The sequence below is a fragment of the Cajanus cajan genome, chromosome 7 (genome assembly GCF_000230855.2).
Source record: "Cajanus cajan strain Asha chromosome 7, NIPB_CcT2T_4, whole genome shotgun sequence".
Lineage (NCBI taxonomy): Eukaryota > Viridiplantae > Streptophyta > Magnoliopsida > Fabales > Fabaceae > Cajanus > Cajanus cajan.
This window is the reverse complement of record NC_138523.1, coordinates 44,912,219-44,937,057: the sequence shown is the minus strand read 5'-3', so window position 1 is coordinate 44,937,057 and position 24,839 is coordinate 44,912,219. Positions and strand designations below refer to the sequence as shown.

Sequence of the window (24,839 nt, the reverse complement as noted above, 5' to 3'; positions counted from 1 at the left end):
ACCATATTATGCTCAAGCAAATGGTCAAGTCGAGGCAGCTAACAAAGTAGTGATTGGGCTAATTAAAAAGCACGTATCAAATAGGCCTCGAAGTTGGCATGAAACTCTTGTTCAAATACTATGGGCTTATAGAAATTCGCCGAGAGATGCTACAAAAACTACTCCATATAAGTTAGTGTATGGGCATGAAGCTATCCTTCCTATTGATATTAACTTACAATCAATTCATATACAGAAACAGAATGAATTACCTACTGATGATTATTGGAATCTAATGTATGATGAGTTGATTTATTTAGAGGAGGAAAGGTTAATTGCGTTGCAAAATATTGTTCGACAGAAGGAAAGAGTCGAGAAATCATACAATAAGATAGTCAAAGCACGTAGTTTTCGAGTGGGTGACTTGGTGTTAAAAGTAATTCTTCCCATGGAGCAAAAATCTCGATATCTAGGTAAATGGTCTTATAATTGGGAAGGTCCCTTTGTAGTCGAGAAAATATATTCAAGTAATGCATATGTGATCAAAGAAGTAAATTCGAATGCAAGCAAAGTAATAAATGGAAAATATTTAAAGTGCTTTCATAACAGGATAGAATATTGATTGTTCAAGGATAAATAGAAGAAATCTAATTATTACAAAACTTTGATTTAAAATCATTGAAAGCCTTGTAAGCCTCGTCCAAACGCTTTCTTCGAGAGGAACATTGAGCTTCCAAATGTTTTTTCTGCTCTAAGGTCTTCGCAAGTCGAGAAGAGATAACCTTGCCTTCCTCTTTGAGACCCGTTTGACGTTGCTTGATCTCGTGACTTTGAACCTTAATAGCATCTTTCTTCGAGCGAGCCTTCTCTAACTCATGTTGGAGAGACTTAATGGTGGTCTCTATATCCTTCTCTTCTTGTTGTAATTTTTGCAGAGAAGACACCATTTCCGCCGTTGAGTCTTTGATCATAAGCAAGTCAGTTCGGAGCTTTTCGAGTTTAGCACGGTCTTCTTCGCTTTCAACCTCGACATGGGTTACCTCTTGAAAGGAAGTAGACCATTGAGATCGAAGGTCCCATGCGAGGCTAAAAGGTTTGACAAACTCTTGCAACTCGGAATGGACCTTAGGAGGAAGGCTCGAGTAGGATAAAAGATCGTCCATCATTTGTTCAACCTCTATCTTGAACTCAGGAATAAGGAAGGCCTGATCAAGATCATCAACATACGCCTTTGTTCGAAAAGAATCAAGCAAAGGTTGATATGAAGGAACCTCAGAGACGTGCTCGACAGTTTTCTCTTTCTCCTTCTCCGACCCAGAAGGACCACTTGTCCAATTATCCAAGACCTCGAAGATACTATTGATATCTTCATCTTCGTCATTGAAAAAGCTCATGAAGTCCAGGTCCGGAGAAGGAATTGACGAAAGACCTTGGACAGAAGAAGTGACCCCGCCTTGAGTCGAAGGGGAAGTTGTGAAGGGTCGAGGCGATTCAGTCGAACCTGTACAAAAAGAAAATACATTAGAAGGTTTCATTAAAAATCATGATAAAGTTGTAAAGTTAAAAGAAATATACCCTTGTTCGGACTCAAGGGAGGTTGTAGCTCGAAAGAGGGATCACCTTGAACAGAGTCGTGCAAGGTCTCTGCGTTGACTAAAGGTTCCGACTGGGGAACCTTATCCTCTTCGATTTGAGGAGGAATTTGGATAGAGGCCATTATCGAATCCATCTCAGTAACATTCAACTGAGACGTGACCAACTATAAACAAAAGAGAAGATCATAAAAATTTGGTGTTATTGAACAAATCTCGAGCCAGACGATGAAATAGGAAAGAACATGAGTAAACCTGTTGGGACGCCTCAGTGACAGGAGGAATATCTCTCGAGATGTCTCGAGAAGAATCAATATCAATGATATCAATACCCTGATGAGTAAACAGTGTTAGAAAGATTTAACAAAAATCCAGTCGGAAACAAATTATTGGTCTGAATACCTTGGGTACTGATTTCATAGCATCTTGAAGAAGCTTCCCAGTAGGAGGTTTTTGAGTTTTTTTAGTAAGAGAAACTACCAACTTTCCCTTTCCTTTATCCTGCTTCTTCGTGGTCGAAACCTGAAAGTAAGGAAACAAAATGAGTAGGATTTAAAGGGATAAGAAAAGGTAAAAGAGCTCTCTTACTGTCTTGGTACTGCTTGAATCCACTTTTTGTTTCTTAGAAATTTCGATATTCTGAAATACGAAAAGTGAAAAAAGATAAAATGAATGAAGAGAATTAATCGAAAAGGCTCAAAGAGATGGTGAGTAAAAAACTGTACCTTAGAACGAAGAGTGGCTTTTTCAGAAGCGGTCTTTCTTTTCCGACCCTTCAATGATGGTTTTTGGGCATCATCATCACTTTCCCAGTTAGGAGTTGGCTCAACATGTTGTGGAACACGTTGAGGAATGACATTTGCGAAATTTGAGAGAAAAGATGAGACAAGTACAAAATCGAATGTTTAGTTAAGGGTTTGGCTAAAGTTGTTTACCAGGAGGAGGGTTAACGTTATTGACCCAACATAGTGGCCACCATTTGCCTCGAGGAAAATCATACACGGAACATCGCGCATAGGTAACTCGATTTTTTACGGGAATCTCCTTGCGCTCGAGGTAAAATGGGTCGAGTATTTTCACCCATGGAGGGTGAGATAAATGCTTAACTAAACCAAAAAGAGCATTTGGAAGAGGAGGTATATGTTTGGGACAAAACTTTTCGTAAACGATTTTACCTCGAGGGTTTATTACCCTTTTCGAGCGGATGTTCCTTTGTACCATTTTCGACAAGGAGACAGAAGCATCAAAGATGGTTCGATGCACATTGTCGGGTCGATAACAAACTTTAAAAAATTGCTCGAATTGATAAATTATAGTTTGATTCTTGAAAGTACCTGATTGTTTGGGACCCTGCGAAGAAAGGGGAGAATTGGTCAGCTTCTTCAAAAATGCATTGAAATCGATCATTTTGTCAACATAATACTGACACCACCAACGAAGAAAGCATTGAGAAACTAAGAAAGAAGGAGAAAAAGAGCAAGGTGTGAGGTGGAGTTGTTTAGTTGGACGTAAAATAAACTTTAACACTTCTTCATAGTTTCCTCTTTCGACACAAATGTCAGCGTCTATACTCTCTTTACGTCGAAGAGGCAAAGATTTCATCTGACAAAGTCCAAATTGTCGAGCAAACAGCTGCGGCTGGTATGGGTAAATTCTGACATCTTTTTGACGCATGCCTGACATAATCACGTCCCAGGATAAGAATTTTTCCCATATTTCAATGGAATCAAGTGTTATATTCCATATTTGATTATTGTGACAGAGCCAAGGAGGGCCAATTAAAGAAGAACGGACGAACGGAGCCAAATCTTCACTAAACTGATCGAAACTAAGAATTGCCCCAATGTATTTTGAGAAGTTATCAACTAAACGTTTTCGAGGAATAAGTGTGGTTAAACGAGCTCCCTCGAGTGCGCATGCTGGAGCAAAGGAGGAAGTCAGTGAGAGTTTGTTCTCCAAAATCGCGTTTAACCATAATTGTAGTAACCATAACGGTCCAGATAGGTTGCGAGGACTGGATTCCCGGGATAAACTTTCCAAAGCTTCATCGAGACATGTGTATAGAGAAGCTAACAAAAGTTTACTCAAACAAATCTTCTTCTTAAGATGTAAGGCCTGAGCTAAGACATAATAATATTTTGGGACTTGAAGAGAAGGAGTACAGAAGACGCATGCAGATAACCAGTACATCAAAAAAGCAATGTGTTCAGACTCGGAAACAGGGGTACCAGGTTGTCCCATATGAGCGGTAATAAAGGCAAGGTAAGTCTTCTTGTCCCAGGTAATTGAAACTTGCTTGATCGAAATCTCTTCTTCGACAGCGTCAGGGTGAAATCTATCTCCTAAAGGGGTTAAACCGGTTATAGCTGCAATATCTAATAGTGTGGGGCAGATAAAACCACAAGGAAACTCGAAAGCACGAGTCTCTCTGTTCCAAAAGAAAATAGCAGAAAGGAGCATCTGAGGATCAAAGAGATGAAGATCGAACTTGGCGAGTTGAATAAATTCGAATATACCAGCTTCTATCCAAGAAGGACCCATTGCTTGTTCCACTCGAAGCAACCATTGCAAGTGTCTATCTTTAAGGGGAGGAAAAGCCCTAAAAATCTTAGCGGTATCGGTAAACAAAGATAGATCTATTTCTGAAGAGTATATGAAAGGTAAGGAGGACTCGTCTTCAGGTAACAGAATGTTTCCAAAAGTTTTCTTGTTCTGACCTATGAAGGGGCCTAAAAAAGCATGAGTATTACCATCGGCAAGAGTGAAAGGAAGGAGTACCTGGGATTGATAGATTTTAAGGCTTGCTTCTTCCATGCCGGGAATAGGGACAAAGGTGTCGTTCCCGTCTTTGACCTTGTGCACTTGGGCATCAGTCATGAGCAAGAGACCCGCCTGGGTTGAAGTTGCAGTGGCCATAGTAGTTAAGGCAGTGGTGGTCATGGCAGCAAAAGTAGTAGCAGTCAAAATAGGAGAAGAAGTGGTGGTAGGAGGAGACATTGAGGAAGCTACAGCAACAGAAGTAGAGGCAGCAGAGGAAGCCATGGATAAGAAGGGATGAATGAAGAAACGTGCAAGATCACCGGAGAAGGAGGCTACCAAGAAGTAGAAGAAAGTGACAAACTTGTGCGCAAAAGCAAGTGAAGCGGTGAAGATAATTTACTCTAGGGTAAAAGAGAGTCCTAAATGAGGTAAATGGGCCTTAGGTCAAAAACGGGTCCATGTTAATTCAATCCAAAATGCCAACTCACATCAATTAAAATCAAGCCGCCAAAACCGTTTTCTTCAAAGACAAATTTATGGAGCAGAGTGAACACGCACCATCAAGACCATCAATGTCTCATCAAATGGTCACTTGCATTTAATATAGATCAGAGAAGGTTTTCATCGAAAAAGTGTAAAGTCACCATTTGAAGCTATTCGATGAGAATTCAAAAAAAAAATAACTCTCGACAGGAATTCAACTTGCCGGAACAGTATGCACATCAAGATTGAATTCCTAGGGGGGCATTTGTTGGGCTTACTCGAAGATCAAACGACTCGAAAAGCACACTCATAAGGGTCAAGGAAAGTATATCTGTACGCGAAAACATACTCGAACGGAAAAGTGGTCGAAAAGTGAGAATAACTGAAGGAGTCCGAATAGAGTAAACTACCTTAAAACAGTTAGTTGAACAATGATCGAAAGATATCTAATGGGTGCATTGGAGCAGTTACTAAAACACAGATCGAAAAATAGAACACGTGGGAAAGGCGGTTAGGAGAAGTTACATACGGAGAAGTTGCATAACTCCTACCCACATCAAGCGTAGTGGATAGCGGTTGCACCCCACAATACACAAGCTTAAATGTTAACCGCTATTTAGTTAGTCTATAAATAGGAGTATTCATCTCATGCACAGGGTCGGAAAAACTCATACTTGAATTAACTTCTGAAGCACTCTCTGCCTCCACACACATATGGCTTTCGTGCACAAGATCGTTTTTGGGTATGACTGACTCTCGGCCACTTTTCTTTTCTCTTTTTAGGAGTAGAAGTAGAATAGTCTTCTTGTTCTTCGTTTAATCACGTAGTGTATTCATATACTTTGATCAATATGTTTTCATGTGTAATGTAATTTGACCATTGTACGAAATGAACTATGATTTGCATTGCTAATATACGTGTTGTTCATTCTGTGCATTTAAGTATTTACATACATGAACATTATTGCTTGATAATACTTAAAGAATATTTAGAGACAAGCAATTCTTGAAAGTTTCCACTCTGTCTCTGTTCTTTGCACTGTGTTCCAAATACATAAGAACGTTAACATACCTAAATTGAAACATTGATTGTGCTAGTCCGAGTAAAAAGAATCCTTAAAACAAATTCCACCACAAACACACACATATTTCAAATATGGTTATCTACCCTGCAATGTGTATTTTAAATTAATCAAGCATGTTTTCGTGGTGGTACATATAGGGAAAGGTCATTTAACATTAAAAGGTTTTGGAATGCAGGAGGGAGAAAGAAGGAAAATTGGCTTAAGCCAATTCCAAGGTGCACCTAATTCTGCAATGTTTGACTTAAGCAGAAAAACATATGATTTAAGCAAAATTTATTTGACTTGAGCCAAATGCAGGACACATCTAATAGGCAGTTTCTATTCGAATTTGGCTTAAGCGAGAAAGTTGTGACTCAAGCAAATTTTGGAGCGAATCGATTTGTGAACGCTTCTCAGCTTTCAATTAGTGCTAAAAATTGTGGCTTGAGTCAACTATGGCAGATGAACTAATAATATTTTACTATCAACATGTTTAAATATTAGTTTAAAATTATGTTTAATCGAGAAATATATGTTTTAAGTAGAAAAAGTAAAAAGTTATTAATATATATTTTTAATTATAATTAAATTGAATTAAACTTATTCTTAAACACATTTTATTTAACGTTTCTTAGAGTTGGATAGATAAAATATGAGTACTGTACTGTATTTAAGATTGCATGTCCTTGATTGCAATAATGTAAATGGGAAACGGCAGTGGGCAGTGGCAGTTAAAAAGGAGAAAGAGAGAAGGCGTGTGAGGAATGAGGAAAGAGTGTGAAAAGTGAAGATTGGTAATTGGTAATTGGTAATGGAATGGCAGTGGGAGATTGGATAAATTGATTGAATTAGTTACTTGAAATATGAATAGGAATATCCTTGAAAAGCAGAGGTGGGGACTGACAGTCACAGAGTGGAATTATAGAATAGAAAGATAGGGAAGGGCAGAGAGACAGTAATAATAATAGGAGCGATGCCTTTTCAGTTGTGTCTGTGTTAGATCCAATCTCAATTCTCAATTCTCAATTCTCAATTCTCAATTCTCAATTCAACCCTAAGCCTAACCTCTCCTACTGGCTACTGGACAACCACGAATCAGATGGAGGATATCTCCAAATACGCGCACAGTCCTGCACACCTAGCAGTGGCCAGGCGCGACCACGCCGCCCTGCGCCACCTCGTTTCCACCGTCCCTCGCCTCGCCAGGCCCGGCGAGGTCAACACCGAGGCTGAATCGCTCGCCGCGGAGCTCAAAGCCGACCAGCTCTCCGCGCTCATCGACCGCCGCGACGTTCCGGGAAGGGAGACGCCTCTCCACCTCGCGGTGCGTCTCAGGGACGCCATCTCCGCCGAGATTCTCATGTGCGCCGGCGCGGATTGGAGCCTCCAGAACGACAACGGCTGGAGCGCGCTCCAAGAAGCGGTGTGCACGAGAGAGGAAGCCATCGCCGTCATCATCGCGCGCCACTACCAACCTCTCGCTTGGGCCAAGTGGTGCCGGAGGCTCCCCCGCATCGTCGCTTCCGCCGCACGAATCCGCGACTTCTACATGGAGATATCCTTCCATTTTGAAAGCTCCGTCATTCCCTTCATTGGCCGCATTGCCCCTTCCGACACCTACCGCATTTGGAAGCGCGGTTCTAACCTCCGCGCCGACATGACCCTCGCCGGCTTCGACGGCTTCCGCATACAGCGCTCCGACCAAACGTTTCTCTTCCTCGGCGAGGGTTATGATTCCGAGGATGGGAATTTAACCCTCCCACCGGGTTCTCTGCTTGCGCTTGCTCACAAGGAGAGGGAAGTCACCAATGCTTTGGAGGGAGCTGGTACGAAGCCTACGGAAGCTGAAGTCAATCATGAGGTTTCTTTGATGTCTCAGACCAATATGTATAGGCCTGGCATTGATGTGACTCAGGCGGAGCTTGTTCCCCATTTGAATTGGCGGCGCCAGGAGAAGACCGAGATGGTGGGGAATTGGAAGGCCAAGGTTTATGACATGCTTCATGTGATGGTCAGTGTCAAGTCCCGCAGGGTTCCCGGTGCCATGACTGATGAGGAGCTTTTTGCTGTGGACGATGGGGAGAGTGTGGCCAATGGAGACAACAATGATGAGTATGATGATGTGTTGACTGCCGAGGAGAGAATGCAGTTGGATTCCGCGCTGCGGATGGGGAATTCTGATGGCATTTGTCAGGATGAGGAGCCTGGAGGGGGGTTTGATGGGCTTGAGAATGGTTCCTATCAGAGCCGTGAAGCCAATGGTGTGGTTAATAAGGAAAAGAAGGGCTGGTTTGGTTGGAATAAGAAAAACTTCAAGGGCAGCGGCGATGAGCCGGAGGATTTGAAAACGGCGAAGAAGTTTTCGGGTGATCAGCCGAAGGCACAAGTTGAGTTTGTGAAGGAGGATCCTGGAGAAATGAAGAGGGGAAAGGATAAAAACTTTAGAAGGAAAAAGAAGAAAGGAGCAATTAATGAGTCTAAGAATGAGAGTGAGTATAAGAAGGGGTTAAGACCAGTCTTGTGGTTGACACCAGATTTTCCTTTGAAAACAGATGAGCTTCTGCCTCTACTTGACATCTTAGCAAACAAGGTTAAGGCCATTAGGAGACTCAGAGAACTTTTGACAACTAAACTTCCTCAAGGAACATTTCCTGTTAAGGTAACCCCAATACCACCATAACCTTCAGTGCTTAATTTTGTTTTATTTTTTATGCACTGTTGCTTTGGTCGGCACTCTTGTGGTTACATATTGACACTTGCATATGTGGAGGACACTCGTAGGAGTTTGTTTAGAGTTGTAGTTTGTCTAAACATTCTTCCTCCTCCTCTTGAAAGTTTTTTCCTTCTTGTTTTTGGGTTGGGGGACCGGGTTTTCTTTGATTTTGCATGAGTTACAGATTCTTTTTCTGTTGTCACAAGTGGGTGCAATACATTATCCTTGAGTTCCAATTGATGGTTAACTGTCACTAATAGAGATTGATGAATAAAATTATCGTTCTCTAGAGATATACTATCATCATTTTATTACTTAATATGTGGCTTGTTGTTCATAGCATCACTTAAGATATTAGGATATTTAGATTTTTTTTTCCTTTTAATATTTTTCCTTATTGAACTCTTGCATGGGGTTGTGTTCAACGAACGAGACTTTTCCCCCCTGCTTAAACCCAACATTCTTTAGGCCAACACATGTAGTTGCCCTTATGCGGATTAATTTATGAAGATATGTAGTTTCATCATTTATCCAGAATCGGCAGAGCTATATATTGCAAAGCAAATTACATATTGTTGCCTTAGTGCATGTCTGGATTCACGTTTCCAATTCACGTTTTAACCGATTTGACGCAGAAGTAAAAAATCATAGCGTCTTATTTTCGCGTCGTTTACGTGAGTCAAGCCCGGGAAACGTGAAACTAAACACACTGTTAAATGCATAGATGTTGCACTAGTTTCTTTTATATTATATATCAAGTAGGTTTTAATCAGTTGGCTGAGTAGTGTGTGTAACAAGTTGTAACTCGTTGATACTTTGTTTGATTCTTACAGATAAAAACAAAAGTTTCTTTTCTATCATTCATTCCAGATTTTGCTTCTAGATATGAATACACTAGCACGCCAAGATTGGAGTCATGTTGGTGTTCTAAATGAAATGGAAATCAACACTAAGAACACCATTTTTGAATAACTTTTAAAAACATGTCAGATATATGTTATGTTGGATGTATGAAAAAATTGTTGGTTAATAACATGTCAATTGTAATGCATAGCATTAATATTTCATGTCCATAACTAATTAATTTATCATATAATTGCACATGTCTATTTCGCCCTGTGCCCTTGCAAAACGACATTGTGTCATTGCTTCTCTGTCGTGGCATACTTTGCATCAATGCATGTTTCTCATAGGCCTCTGGTTATGCTTCCTGCTACGCAGGTAGCTATCCCTATAGTCCCTACGATACGGGTCCTCGTTACTTTTACAAAATTTGAGGAGCTTCAGCCAGCAGAGGAGTTTTCAACACCACTCTCCAGCCCAGCATACTTCCAGGATGCCAAATCCAAGGAATCCGAAGGGTCTACATCGTGGATTTCATGGATGAAAGGAAGTCGTGGTACGCAGTCTAGTGATTTTGACAGTCATAGATATAAGGATGAAGTCGACCCTTTCAGTATACCTTCAGACTACAAGTGGGTAGATGCTAATGAGAGGAAACGCCGTATGAAGGCCAAGAGAGCCAAAAATAAGAAACATAAGAAGCAGACAGCTGCTAAAGGAGGAGATGGAGTACAACTAGGGAGTGAGGATGTGGAAGAATACTAATAGCATGGTATCTCTGTAATTGCTGCTTTGAGAATCGTTGTCAGAGAGAAAGTGTAAGAGTCGTTATGCACAGCTGACTTTACTTTTCACATCGGATGATCTAGCCAAGAATTTACTGGAAACTTTCTGGGCGATCGATTGTTACTCTTCAAGAAAAGGGTGCCACTATGTTTTTCCCCTTTCGCGATGTTGGATTATGACAAGTTTTTGTCATCTGGAAATAATTGTATTGTCATTTGAAGAGAAAACGTAGAGAAAGAGTCTATGTGGCCTTCAATTTCTTGGCTTCATTCTGATTTTGCCCAAGATACCTATATTTGTATGTACATCTATATCTCTGATTATTGATTTTGCATTTTTGTGAGTGGAATTTGTGTTTTCTCCTGTCGTTCATGAAGTTTTTTCTATTCTTTTGAACTGGACTTTGGCCTAGTAAAATTCGTTGGAATTTGTACCTAAATCATTGAATACAAGAACCTCTTTCCTTTTTCACCTCAAATAGTTATTATGGTACATATTTCACATCGATAGTTGGGATATTCTTTGTTTTTCTTTACACCCAAGTGGATAATCCAAAATTCCTTACCAAAACTTAATAATTCCACGTCTAAAGAAATCGTTCGGTACCCTTAAATCTTTAGAGGTATGTATCTACTAATTAACCGGTAACAAAACGAGACAAAGTTTTTAATATATAAAATTAAGATAACTTTTTTTTGTTATAGTGTTACTTTTTTAACAAAAATACAATTTAAATATAGTTTTTTAATCACTTCATATTTTTTTAATCTTTCTATAATTATTATTTTTAAAAGAAAATATAACGTGTATTGTTCTTTAACCACTTCATTATCTTTTTCCAATTTATTTTTTTTATTTGAGATGTAAAAGATAATATACGTAATATATTTTTATTAAAGAGCAAAGTAAAAAAATATTATTTAAGTTCCATCCTTTTTTGAATCCTAGAACCGATAGCCAATTCCAATTACTTATATAACGAAAATCAAAGCAAAATACGCATATACAAAGTCTTTGATAGACTTTCAGAGTGTAGCATACAATATTTTTTAAAATCTTAGGAGTTTCATGAATTTTTTAAAAAAAGGTATTTAATATATTTGGGGTCGGATATCTCTCAGGTATTGGTTATGTTGGTTACAGAATTTGGATAGACATATAGCTTAAAGTAGTCACAATACACGTCCACTGTTATCCCTGCTAGTTAAATTTTGAAGACGGAAAAATTCCAGGAACTCCACGTGAAACAGATTAAAAAAAGAACCAGGCCGGAAACAACGAACTAAGAACAAGGTGCAAGCATTTTGATTCTTTCATCACTAAATCTATTAGAGATCGCTTTGTTTTATTTTTGGCACATATACAAAAATTATACATACAAAGCATCATATTACTATCAAAAAAGAAAAATATTACTATCAAAGACACCAATGATCAATATACAGACGTAACCCTACCAAAATCTGTCCTTGTTGACACTCAAGAAGCCAGCCATTACCTTTCCTCCAGTATTTCTCATTCCATCTATAAGGTAGGACCAGGAAGAACCCAATGCCCCAATGAAAAAGTCTGAGTCAGCAGCCATCAAGAAATTAACTAGTGGATAATTTGTGCTGGTCTCCCTACCCAGGCTGGCTTCGTACTCAGCCATTGACATGTTAATCCTAACTTGGCGTCTAACCTTTGTGTAGTGAAAGTTCCAATGAGAATATTCTCTAGTTTTGTCAATCACTTCCTGTATCAAATTAGAGTCTTGTAATGTTAGTGTTTAGTGTATAACACAATCAACAAACTATCATCTAAAATATAACTCGAAATAATTAGAAATTAATATGTCCGGCAACAAGAATAATACCTGCATCTCGGTTGAGAGCCAAATGCTATTAAGGTGTGGGAAGTGTCTCCGAGTCCGATCCGCAAGCTGCATGTATTCTTCAAATCCAACTACCTTCATCTCACATGCTTTGTCTCCCATCCTTACATGCATACTTAGAAGAGGCCTAGGGACCCAAGGCTTGTGATTGGACCACACATATTCATCAATATCAGACCTTGGCTTCGCACCACTTTCCTGAGGCAAAGGAGTAAAACAATGAAATTTGCATGAATACAATTTTAATGCCAAATTTTATGAAAAATATAATACTATCTCGAGGGGAAATTAAGGTAAATTTTCTAATAGGACCTATTTTTATCTTCACGTGTTTAGATGCAAAGAATGGTAAAAATATACTCGTATTTTTAATGATTTCATACTCAATAAGAAAAGTAGAGCAAATTTAACTACAACCTTTGGCCAGTTCCAAGCAAGACTTTCGAGAACCATTTTTGCAGCTAATTTTCCAAAGCTAGCATGGCGGGCTACATTCATTAAATTGCATGTGTATTCTGTTGGAAACCTCATTAAGTAGCGTACTGCCTGAAAACAATGTTTGTGAAAAGAATATTCAAACATGAATTATTACTAAAACCAGGACCAACCCTCTTTTTTCTGCATGTCTGATAGGTACCTGTGCTCTCCACCACCGTCTATCCATTTTTCTATGAGAAGCTAACAGAGTCCCATTTATGTCAGTTGTTGGTTGCAAATGATTCCATGGAAGCCCCCATTTCCTGATATTGACATTGGAAGAATAAAACTCCAATATGTTCAGGTTCTCAGCATGCAAGAAATCATATATATCGGACTACAGTTGTAAGAGGTTGGGTTACCTAGGGGTAGGTCCAGCCCATATATGCTTGGATGTATAATTTTCTTTGGAGGTCACAATTCCCTTGCTCCAAGCATCTTCACTTTTCATGACTTCAAATGCACGCTGCCGACATTCTAGGGAGGTTTCAGGAAAGAAGTAACAACTCCAACTAGACTGGGAAGACCCTACATATAGAAGAGTGTCCACTTGCATTATCATCAGAACCATATTTTTGGTTTCTTGTAACAATATTAATAATATTTGAAGACTTTTCTTGAGTATGAGTTCACATTGTATTGTACATAGGTTGTTGTAACCGAAACAGATACCAATGCATGGTTTTTTTTCCAAAAAAATATACCTTTGCAACCACCATGGTCAGCTCTATTATAATAGTCAGTGACAAGGACTCTTCCTTCGTTGACTGCAATAGCAAGAAGTCCACACATCCCAGCAATCTGAGCCCCAATACCAAATCCAGGTAATCTCTCCCAGTCAGCAACAAGGAACTTCACATCAGGGCTGCTACAGTTTAAAGGATGCTGATGGATCCATATGTCACGCTGCACTTTTCTAGTCAAGGGATAGTTTTCTTCATCAGACCCTGCAATCTGAAAAGGCCAAAGGCTTCTATATGATTTAACCTTATAACATTTCATCTTATTTTTTAATCATGGACATAGTAAATGAAGTTTAAAAATGCCATTTTAGCTTCTATATGCCGTTTTTAAATTATTAATTATAACCTAATGTGGGAGCCAAGCATTAAAGAAAAAACACTAAACTGGGCAATATCTAGTGAGGAAAATACTAAACCTAATTAGCTCTGTTCAAAAAAAAGAAATAGTTTTAAGAAACAACAATTAGTTATGAAACGATGATTGTTATGGAAACTAATGCCACTTCAGTAGTATATTTAAAGGTAACAATAAACCAAATATTGGTATCAACAAGTACACTAAACAAATCATATTTTTTAATGAAATAATTTATGGTGATTGGTGAATCATTGAATCCAAAACACTAGAAAAATAGTTGAGTAACACACCCAGGGTGGATAAGCCCCCTCAGATACAGCCTGATGCTTAAGATTTTGCATCTGCTCATTGAATGCAGCAACAGGAAATGTCTGCAAAAGCCCCTTCCAAGTTGTCCATGGCGGGAAAACCTCAGTTCCTGTACGCTTATCAAGATAGTCATATAACTGTGTTTTCACCTTGCAGTTTTCCAAATGTGGGGCATTAGGCAAACTGGACCCACTAATTCCATGTTTCTGTAAGTACTCTTTACCACCACTTGTAGATTCATTCAACACACCACTCCAAGCTGAATAAAGCAGTGACACTCTTTCATTCTTATCTCGCTCTCTGCTGCTCTCCGAATTCCACAATCTCTCAGTTTCCTTGAGCTTAATACGGCAGTCCGAATTTGTAATCATGTCTAAAAAAAATAAAGAAAACAAAACACATTCCACGTTAATTTCATTTTATCTTTTCATCACAGCCAATCGGATTGATTACAACTTACAGCGTTACTACAATTACATCATTGGGATCAGTTATACGTGTCTCGTTGTGCTATAAATAGTGATTACAAGCATGTCATAATTGCAGTGTTGATGACGACAAACAATGTATACATTCTCTAGAATATGTAGTCCAAGTCAAAAAGAATGGTTATTAGAGTATGCTTAACGTAAAGCAAGTAATTAAAGTATTTTTAAAGTTGCTTCAAGCCCAAGCCTAACCTATTTTCATCAAGTTCGCTTCGCGGATAAACGTCATTGAATACATCAAACTTTAAAAAAGGTTGGAACTCATAATAAATTTGGTTCTTTTTCTTCATGGAAAAGGAAAATAAGAAGAAAAAAAAAAGGAGAAATCAAATAGCCTCTTTTTACTATGTATTTAAAATTTTAAATTAAATACCGTAATTCTTCATAACCCAGTTTCAAAGTTTCTTGAATTGGCCATGTTCTATCAAGAAAGTAAAAGTCATATGATAACAGAGGAAGATGCCCCCCTGCATCCACAACCCCATTTCCATAAAACAAAGAGAAGAAAATTTAAATGAATAAACAAGAAATGGTTGAAAGAAAGGAAGAGGAAATTGACTTACTGATATCATTAGGAAAAGTAGAATTCCCAGAAGAATTAGCCATTGACATGGTTGAAAATAAAATGGGACCAAACTGAAATGTGCCAAAGGAAGTCAAAGCAGCCAAGAACAGATAAGTGAGGCATACTCCACAGAGAAACCCCACAACACAAATTTGGCATGGAAACGAACTTCCAATTTGCAAGGCTCTCTGAGAAACCACTCTCTCAATAGACTTCTGATTCGGTGGCTCCATTTCACTACCCTCAACTGTTCTTTCTTTATTCAAAAAGCTTTCCCAGCTACCCCTTTCCTCATCACCGATTCACAACACCTTGTGAGTCCTTCAACCACTTCAAGGAAAGAGAAAGCTCAATTATTTGCACCTGTCTCCTTAAACACTTTTGTGGGGCCACCCTTGCTATCCTTGCAACTGTAAAATTAATGCCAAGTTTCCATCACGATTTATCAAAGTCACACTAATACATAGACTCACGGAAAAGGAAAAACAACGCATAAAAAAAAAAAGCAATCTCCAGCAGTCACAATAGCGTCATAAATAAAAATTTGCATAAAATGTACTTGACATCTTTTCGTGATGCAATCATGGTATCACGATAATATTAATACTAAAAATATTAGAGATGGTGTGTGAGAGAAAGTGATGTTATAGTAAATTAAGTTGGAATGAAGCAGAGGAAGAAGGTCTAACCTAACCCAACCGAATGATTAGAAGCTAGCTAATCAGAAAAATATAAAATTGGAAATTGTGTGATGAAAAAAATAAAGGCTTTTCAAGGCAATGACGATGACATGTTATGAAAAGACATGCGGGAGGCAAAGCAATACATCATACATGTGATGAAAACGACAAAAGTTACAATCGGGGAAGAAGATAAGAATATGTGGCAACAACAGCTTTAGCAAATATCAGAACCACTCAGAAACAGTGACACGGATTTTTATCTGAACAACGCGCGTGTATGAAATATAAACACCTAAATTAATATATTATCATAGTTAGGACTTAACAGTGAGCATAGGAAATGCAGTGAAGTGTTGGGTTGGTGACCGAGGAAGAGTACCAATGGAAAAGAAATCACATTCCAGTGTTGCTGCAGTTCCCACATTTCATATATTCCTCATTCTTCTCTATTATTCATTTCATGCTCCCCTCTCTCTCATTATTTTAATAATAATGTTTATCTATCTGTCATTCGCCAAAATCTTAGGCTAGTAGGTTCTTTTATTTCAAGTAGAAATTTTCAATTTATATTACCGAAAAGAAAGGTATCATCCCACTTGTCATGACTTGTAACGCCACCACAAACTTTCCAATTCATTCCATTTCCATATAATGTTTCTTCTCTTTTTTAATAAAATACTACTACTAAAAAATATAATTAAATAGAATAATGTATTAACTAATTTCAGCTATTAAAAAATTTATCTCATTTTTTAATTATTTTCTTCTCTTATCCAAAGATGTCCATAATTAGGTCATACAAGACTTTGTTACCGATAAGTTGTAACAGCACCTCTAATTGGATACTTGTTGTTGTGTATCTTAAAAATAAATAACAATATTTATAAGAAATTTTTATTGGAGTTATATTACGTGGCAAGTCAAGTTTTAAATTTTTTAGCTCTGTTATTTCTAGCAACAGTGCTTAGCAATTTAAAAATTAAAATGAAGAGGTGTGATTGGTTGATTGTATCATAAAGTATAGTGTGAATTATCAAAAAGTGTAATATGAGTTATAAAAAAATAAAAGTGCTTATAAACAATTTTTATTGGAACAAAAATTGTAAAAATATAATATAAATTGCTTATAAATAACGTGATACTATGAGATCTATTTAAAATAGTTGTGAGATCTATTTAAAATAATTGAGAGTTACTTATAAAAAATTCCTATTATAGATGTTCTAAGCGTTACTTACACGTACTTCGATTCGCAACAGATGAGTCAGTTTTTTTAAACGCGAGTAAAACGTGATTTTCAATTAATTTTACTCACAAATTGTACATTGGTATAATGCATGCTCTGTTATATAAATATCGAGTACTACTAAGCACATGGCACAATTAATTAATGATCAAATCTTTTAAACATGTTTAATTAAAGTTTGACTTTTGTTTATATATGTGAAAATAATCTGGTGACAGATAAGCTCCAGTTTAGTTATTGTATACACCCATAAAAAATTCATTAATAATTTATTTTTTGACAAATTGGCATTGATGAAGATATCTCGGTGCCGATAAAACAATTGGCGTTACATTGGTGCAGAAAAAAACATATATTTAATATTTTTATATGAGTTAATCATTTTTATACTGTCAGTTACACTAATAATCAATCATATTTTTTAAAGTTGTTTATTTTATTATTATTTCATTAAATAAGTAACTGACATGTCACTATTAAAAGATATAATTTGTTGTCAATGTAAAAAAAATTTATACTAAGAGTGTATAGGTGATTAATTCTTTTTATATTACTAAAAAATGATTGATGTATACTATTGATGAGATCTGAATCATGTATTTTATCAAATTAAAAAACTTAAATAATAAAATTAGAAATGAAGAGACTAAAATTGTAAATTAAATACTATAAATGGAGTAAAAATATAATTTATCTATTAATTTTTTCCATTTTTACGAATACTCTAATCCTTATTCTAATATTATTTTATTAAACAAATTCGAGCATTAGCCCAGACAAAATAGACATTGATCTTCAGCTGTGTCACCCGTGAAGCAAATACAGGAGTTGTGAAAAAAATTCTAACCATTATTTTTTCTTCATTTATTTATTATTAACTTTTTGAAAAATTAATAAATATTACTTTCTATAAAGTGTGTGTTATTTTCATTTTTTTTTCAAAAACTTGGGAAATAAAAGAAATAGAGATAATTCTTTCTCATCAAATTTGGCCTATAGTTGGAAGATGGGTTTCACATTTTTCATTTTTCTTCTATTTTTGTTTCCTTATATTTAAATGATGATAGAGTGTTAAAGTGAGTCTAGTTCGAATATTAACTTGATACATAGTTTTAAGTTGCGAAAATTTCGGCTAAAAAAATATATATAAATGTTTGTTTTATTTTGGCAAGACCTAAATATGTTTTCGGTCATTATAAAATGAAATATTTTTGTTTTTAGTTTTTCTTTTTCAAAATTTTTTATTTTTTATTCTTTTTAAAATTTAAAATTCTTTTTTTAAAATGATAATTTTTTATTTTGATATTTGTAAAATACTTTTTTTGATTTTCATATTTTCCAAGATCTCAAATAACTAGTTTGTCAATGCATAAAAAAAACTCATTTGTCTCTATTATTTATTTTAAGATAAATAAATAATATTTAATTTAAATATCTTGAAACTTTTTTAGAAGTATCACTTAAGTTGATTATTTGACATTTTGTTCAACAGATAAATAGTTAACAAATGCCACATAATAGGATAAATAAAAAAATAATAGTTTTTAATTTTAGAAGGATGAAAAAAAAAAGTAAATGTGTTTTTGATCCTTAAAATATAAGTTGTATCATTTTAATCTTTCAAATTTTAGTTGAACAATGTTAGTTCCTTAAGTATCATAATTGTACAATTTTGGCTTCAACTTTTAGTTGAACAATTTTAATCTCTTGAGTATTATAATTGTATGATTTTAGTTTCTAAAATATTACAACTCTACAAAATTTTACCTATTTAAATTACATATATTAGTAATTTTAGTAATATATATATATATATATATATATATATATATATATATTGTTTAATATAGAATAATAATTATAACATATGTAACTTAAATAGGTCAAAAATCGTATAATTGTGATATGAAGAACTAAAATTGTGACACTTGATAGACTAAAGTTGTTAAATTATAATTTGAGATAAAAAATTGTGTAATTATGATACTTAAGAAACTATAAAATTACCTAATTAAAGCTTTAAGAATTAAAAATGCATAATTATAATGCTGGAAGAATAAAAGCGTAATTAAATTAATATAAAAAAATAGAGTAGTGGACTATATTAAAAGATTACATATTTTATAAGAATTATACACGTATTTAAACTAAAATTTGTACAAGCATATATTGGTGGGCGAATGTTTGTAAATCAAATCTGTTATGAATATAAAATCGATAGTTAAATGAAGATATGATCATTAACAAAGTAAAGAAGGATGGTATGGTTATAGCGGATACCCTCATTTTAAAATTATCTTCATATCCTTTTTTATTTATAAAATTAACTGTTCTATTTTTTATATAAGATATTTCAAAATTATTATAGTGTATTGTTTTATTTTTATTTAAAATTTATATTTTATAAATATTTATGAATACCCATATTTTTTTTCTTCTTCTGGATATTCACTTAACTAACAGGTGTACAGAGGTAGATAGATGTAAGAGGATAACTCCCCACATCATATTTAGGCCATATTGAACCGAAGTCTGGGGAGCATGCTAGTCATATTTTAGTTTATAATTTAAGAGAACAGATTATAGTAAAATTATATAGAATTGATTTAAAAAGTTAGGTGTAGTTTTATTAAGAAAAAATATATAGTAGTTTTGTGTGGATAAAACAAAAGTAAGTTGAAAGTTGAAAGAATCGGCCGCGAAAGGGGTTGTAGGACACGTGACATGTCATTGGGTTGGAGGACTTGATCAACTTGCACTCGATGTTGTCTAGACAAAGAATTATTGACTTGGTCATGTTTGATGCAATCAATTAGGGATGACAAATATACCTATACCCGCAAGTAATATCTGAACCTGTCCCGACTTTAATGGGAAATATCTGGTTTAACCGGGTACGGGTATGGGTACGAGTAAAACTTGATATATTAAATCGAGTACGGGTACGGGTATGGGTATGTACTTACCCGCTCCGTACCCGTACCCGTACCCGTATCTGTCCCTGTTCCCATTTTTAATTTAATACCTACTTTCAATTTAATTATATTAAAGAATTTTAATATTTTTTTTATGTGTGATTATTTATTATAATATGAGATAAAGAAATAACCTAATTATAATTATAATATAATTAAAAAATAATTTAAAAATATTATAATTTAAAAAAAATAAAAAATAAAAAATTTGACGGGTACGAGTACGAGTACAGGTATGAGTACAGGTATACCAGATACCCGACGGGGATGAGGATGAGGATGAAAATTACATACCCGACGGGTACGGGTACGGGGACGGGGATGAGTTTGGCTCGCGGGGACGGGGACGGGTATCATGAAACTCGTACCCGCCCCGCTCCGTTGCCATCCCTACAATCAATGTTGCATTCAACGTTACTAAGTCAAGAACAATGTTTGATGTCTTTCATTTATTGTATAACGTGACTAAGTTAGAGAATTTTTCATTAACCTACATTTGATTTACTAATCTTGTGTCTGACGTTGTTAGAATAGAGAGTCCATGACTTGAGTCATGTTCAATACCATTGTTGGTTTTTCGAGTAAGCGCACCCAAGTCTCTGTAATATAATAAAAAAGTTGTCGATCCTCAGGGACTTGTGAAGAAGAATTTGATCTCTATTACACTAATTGTTACTTGTAAATTTAGAGCTTGATTTATCACACATGTTAAATATTTGATGTGAGCGGTAAATTAAACTACGTAACTAAAATCAAGTTAAATTTAAGAAAAATAAATATGAGAAACAGTTGGGATTAGATTTCATCAATCTCCCTCCTATGCATTCCTATTGATTCTTTCAAATGATTCCATTACTCATTGCCATTAATTTCTCTATATCCATTCAGACCCAATTCCTTGGCATAAGAAATTCTAAGATATTTAACCCAATGAATGATTCCTCACTTCATTCAGTTAAATATCCTGCATTAAGAGTCAGAACTTATTACAACTATTAATTTCAAAATCATTCCTAACTTTCAAAACTAATAGGTGATTTGTTCCAAGTCTAGATTCAGAAAACGTTTTCCAACCAAATTCTAAATCTGAGATCAAAGATAAATGATCAATTTATCAAAATATTAAGACCAGAATACAAATCACTAACATTGAGTAATAGATGATATATATATATATATATATATATATATATATGAATCAAAGAGGAATACAAAGGAGTTCGATGATTACATCAATCCCAACCCTAGAGATTTAGCTCTCCATAGAAGAAGAAAGCACAAAATAGCAAGAAGAAAGGTAGAAGAACAAGATCATCCGAAGAACTGTGTTCCCACAAGCTCCAGGGTGCTCTGTTTCCTTTTCTCTGCTCTGTTCTTTCTCTCATGCAACTTCTTCTATTTTCTCTCTCCTCTACCCTTTTATAGGTGCTGGAATTAAAACAAAGTAGGCAGGAAAGAGAAAGAACCGCTCAACGCCTTGAAACAGTTGAGCGGTTTGGAGAATTCTTCAACATGAAGTAATCTGAAGGGTTGAGCCCCTCAAATCCGCTGAGCGCCTGAGATGATTCTTCACCATTAAGCAAGCAAAAGGGGCTGGGCGCTTTAGATCCGCTGAGCGCCTAGGAGGCAGAAAGCACTCATTCTTCTAGGGCCAAAACCGCTCAGCGCTTGGAAGTGGCTGAGCACCTCTCCTTTGGTGCACTTGTTAAGCTCTCTGACTTAAAAGTGTTCAGCCCTTTTGAAGGGCTAAGTCGTTTGCCTCCAGACTTCAAAACCTACAAAAATAAGCACAAAATCTGATCAAAAGACTCATCACTCCTTGTAATAACGTAAATTAAGAGTCTCTCTTTGATTCTAAGTATATTGGCCAAAATTATATCAATATGTACAAAAATTGTGCTAGATAAGTGTCTCAAATTTATATTTCATCAAACTAGTTAGACACTTATCAACCATGAAAGCGTATCCAACATAATGGAGATCTTTGCACTTGGCAGAATCTTCGTTTGGCTCAAACTTGCAAGAAATCTAGACCAATCCAACATGCAATTCAACTTTCAACACACAATCAATATATACAACACATTTTTGGCAACATACACAACATGCAACTATCAAACACCAAATTCACGAAAATCTTTTAAGGTAACATCAAGAACAACATCTTCATTAACTCATGAAATCAACTCAGCCATCAAAATGGACAACTACAAGGAGATTTCAAAAATTATAGACCAACAACCACAATCAACAAACTTTCCTTATTTCGAATCGCTCAAAATCAAGAGAAGGGAAAAAGAATTGAGAGTTCTCAAGGTCACCATATGACTCTCTCAACTTGAGATTCTCAACTCTTGAAGCTTAAATCTCCAACTACTCAACTTTACTCAACTATGGGAAAGATTTAGAAGGGCTCTATGGAGTTAGCAGAAAAAGAGTCTTTCTTGGGTTCCAAAGTCTCCCCCTCTCTAACTTCTCACTAAGTTTTTTGAAGATATAAACTTATGAAGTTTACATCTTAAAAAAAACTTTATATACTCTTCACTAAACTTAATTAACTTGACTCTAACTAAAACTACCTCAATAAAAACTTAACTCTTAAGGAATTTTTGACCCTTAGAGTTCTAAAACAATAATAAATATAATAATTCAACAATTAATCATACATATTATACAATTAATTAATAAAGCTCAAATCACAGTGTTACAAATAGTTGAATTATTAATTTAGAGCAACTTGATCCTCATCATATATATATATGATTAGGAAACATTTCAATTGAAAAACTTTAGAATTAAAAAATAAGAACTTTAACTAGTAGCCCTTAATTTACAATTAAAAAATTGGTTGGGAATAAAATTCAATAATAAAATATACTTATAAGACTATTACTATCATTGAATCTATGTTGTAGTCATAAGTTTGCAGTTATCTAATCATTGTTATCATAATTATCATTGTCACTAGGAATGACAAAATGGGCCAATTCAACCCATTTATACCCACTCCATCATTGACTAACAAAAACTAGGTTGGATGTCCTGACTCGTATCACTTAGGAATAGGTTGGCAGATTGACTCACTAAAAAAATAAGAATAAAAAAAATTATATTTATTTTGGATCCCTCCTCTAACATGTTTTTTTCTCAATATCTAACGAATTTATATAAATTAGCGTAGCTAAATAATAAAATAAATCTCAAATTATAACATATTTAACTTTATTTGCTAGATAACAAATACCAAATTTGCCACATAATAAAATAAATATATAGTTATAATAATAACTCTTCTAACAAATTTGCTACATAAAATATCTCAAATTATATATCATAAAATAAATTAAATGCATAATATATTTGTTACACAAAAAATTACAAATTACTCATATAATAAATCTCATGTAACTTATTTAATGTTATCATTAAATATAAGATAATAATAAGAAGAAAAAAAAATGAGCTATTTTTGACGGCATACATATCGACCCTAGAAACAAGATCCATTTGTCATCTCTAATTGCCATTATTTTTAATATTATTATCATCATTAGGTGGTAACATCGATGTTGATGTTGACAATGGTATTAGTAACAAAGATGTACTTATAGGACTATTAGAGCATCTCTAATGAGTTGTTTATAAGCAACCTCTTGTACCATATCATTGTCATATTAGTTCTGGCCCACTTTATGGATTGCTTAAATTTTAGCAAAGTTGCTTGTAGAAGCAACTTTGCTAAAATTTAAACAACCCATAAAGTAAGTCAGGGTTGATGTGGTACAGGAGGTTGTTTATAAGCAACCCCCATTACAGATGCTCTTAGTATCATTGATTCTATGTTGTAGTTATAAGTTTACAACCATCTAATCATTATTATCATAATTATCATTGCCAAAATAGGTCAATTTGACCCATTTAGACCCACTCCATCATTGACCAACAAAAACTAGGTTGGACGTCCTGACCCGCATCACTTAGGAGTAGATTGACGGATTGACTCACTAAAAAAATAAGAATAAAAAAATTATATATTTATTTTGGGTACCTCCTCTAATATGTTTTTTTTTTCAATATCTAAAAGGTTTATATAAATTAGTGTAACTAAATAATAAAATAAATATCAAATTATAACATGTTTAACCAGATAACAAATACTAAATTTGCTACATAATAAAATAAATTTTCTACATAACAAATACCAAATTTGCTACATAATAAAATAAATATATAATTATACTAATAACTCTTCCAACAAATTTACTAGATAAATACCTCAAATTATATATCATAAAATAAATTAAATGCATAATATATTTGTTACACAACAAGTTACAAATTACTTACATAATAAATTTCAATTAACTTATTTAAACTTATCATTAAAAATAAGATAATAATAAGAAGAAGAAAAAAAGATGAACTATTTTTGACGGTCAACATATTGACCCTCGAAACAAAATTTATTTTGTCATTCCTAATTGCCATTATTTTTAATATTAGTCATTATTAGGGAGTAGCATCGATGTTGATGTTGACAATGATATTAGTGACAAAAATATGAGTGATAATAATTATGATGATAATAGATATTAATAGTGATAATAATTATAAAGACATGAACAATCATAATTTTACAAGTTTATAATATAGTTTTAATCTCATATATTTTAATGATAATAGGAATCAAAACAATAATAATCATCTCATAAAAATGGGTTTATAATTTAGTTTTATTCTCACCGGATTAATATTTTTTTAATTGTAATCTATGATTAGAAAATTTTCCTCCATATATTGTGCTAATATACCTATTTCAAAAAATAACACTATCCAATTTATACGGAAGATATATGTATAATTGTTTTCCCACGTATAAGATTTATCAAGTAAAACGCAGAC

The 24,839-nt window shown here is 34.8% G+C and overlaps 2 protein-coding genes across 2 annotated transcripts; one reads left to right on the top strand and one right to left on the bottom strand.

Annotated features, from left to right (window-relative positions):
- The first annotated feature begins 6,590 nt into the window (after nt 1-6,590).
- On the top strand, nt 6,591-10,569 carry LOC109817207 (uncharacterized). The gene is made up of 2 exons (XM_020382426.3): nt 6,591-8,537; nt 9,813-10,569. Exons 1-2 carry the CDS (start codon nt 6,978-6,980, stop codon nt 10,197-10,199), a joined length of 1,947 nt encoding a protein of 648 aa, XP_020238015.1. The 5' UTR covers nt 6,591-6,977; the 3' UTR covers nt 10,200-10,569.
- A 934-nt stretch (nt 10,570-11,503) lies between these two features.
- Nucleotides 11,504-15,739, bottom strand: LOC109795460 (uncharacterized). Its single transcript, XM_020354973.3, has 9 exons — nt 15,723-15,739; nt 15,032-15,443; nt 13,962-14,353; nt 13,275-13,524; nt 12,933-13,098; nt 12,731-12,833; nt 12,511-12,639; nt 12,076-12,291; nt 11,504-11,955 (listed from the first exon to the last, which is right to left on the bottom strand). Exons 2-9 carry the CDS (start codon nt 15,264-15,266, stop codon nt 11,674-11,676), a joined length of 1,773 nt encoding a protein of 590 aa, XP_020210562.2. The 5' UTR covers nt 15,267-15,443; nt 15,723-15,739; the 3' UTR covers nt 11,504-11,673.
- Nucleotides 15,740-24,839: the final 9,100 nt, after the last annotated feature.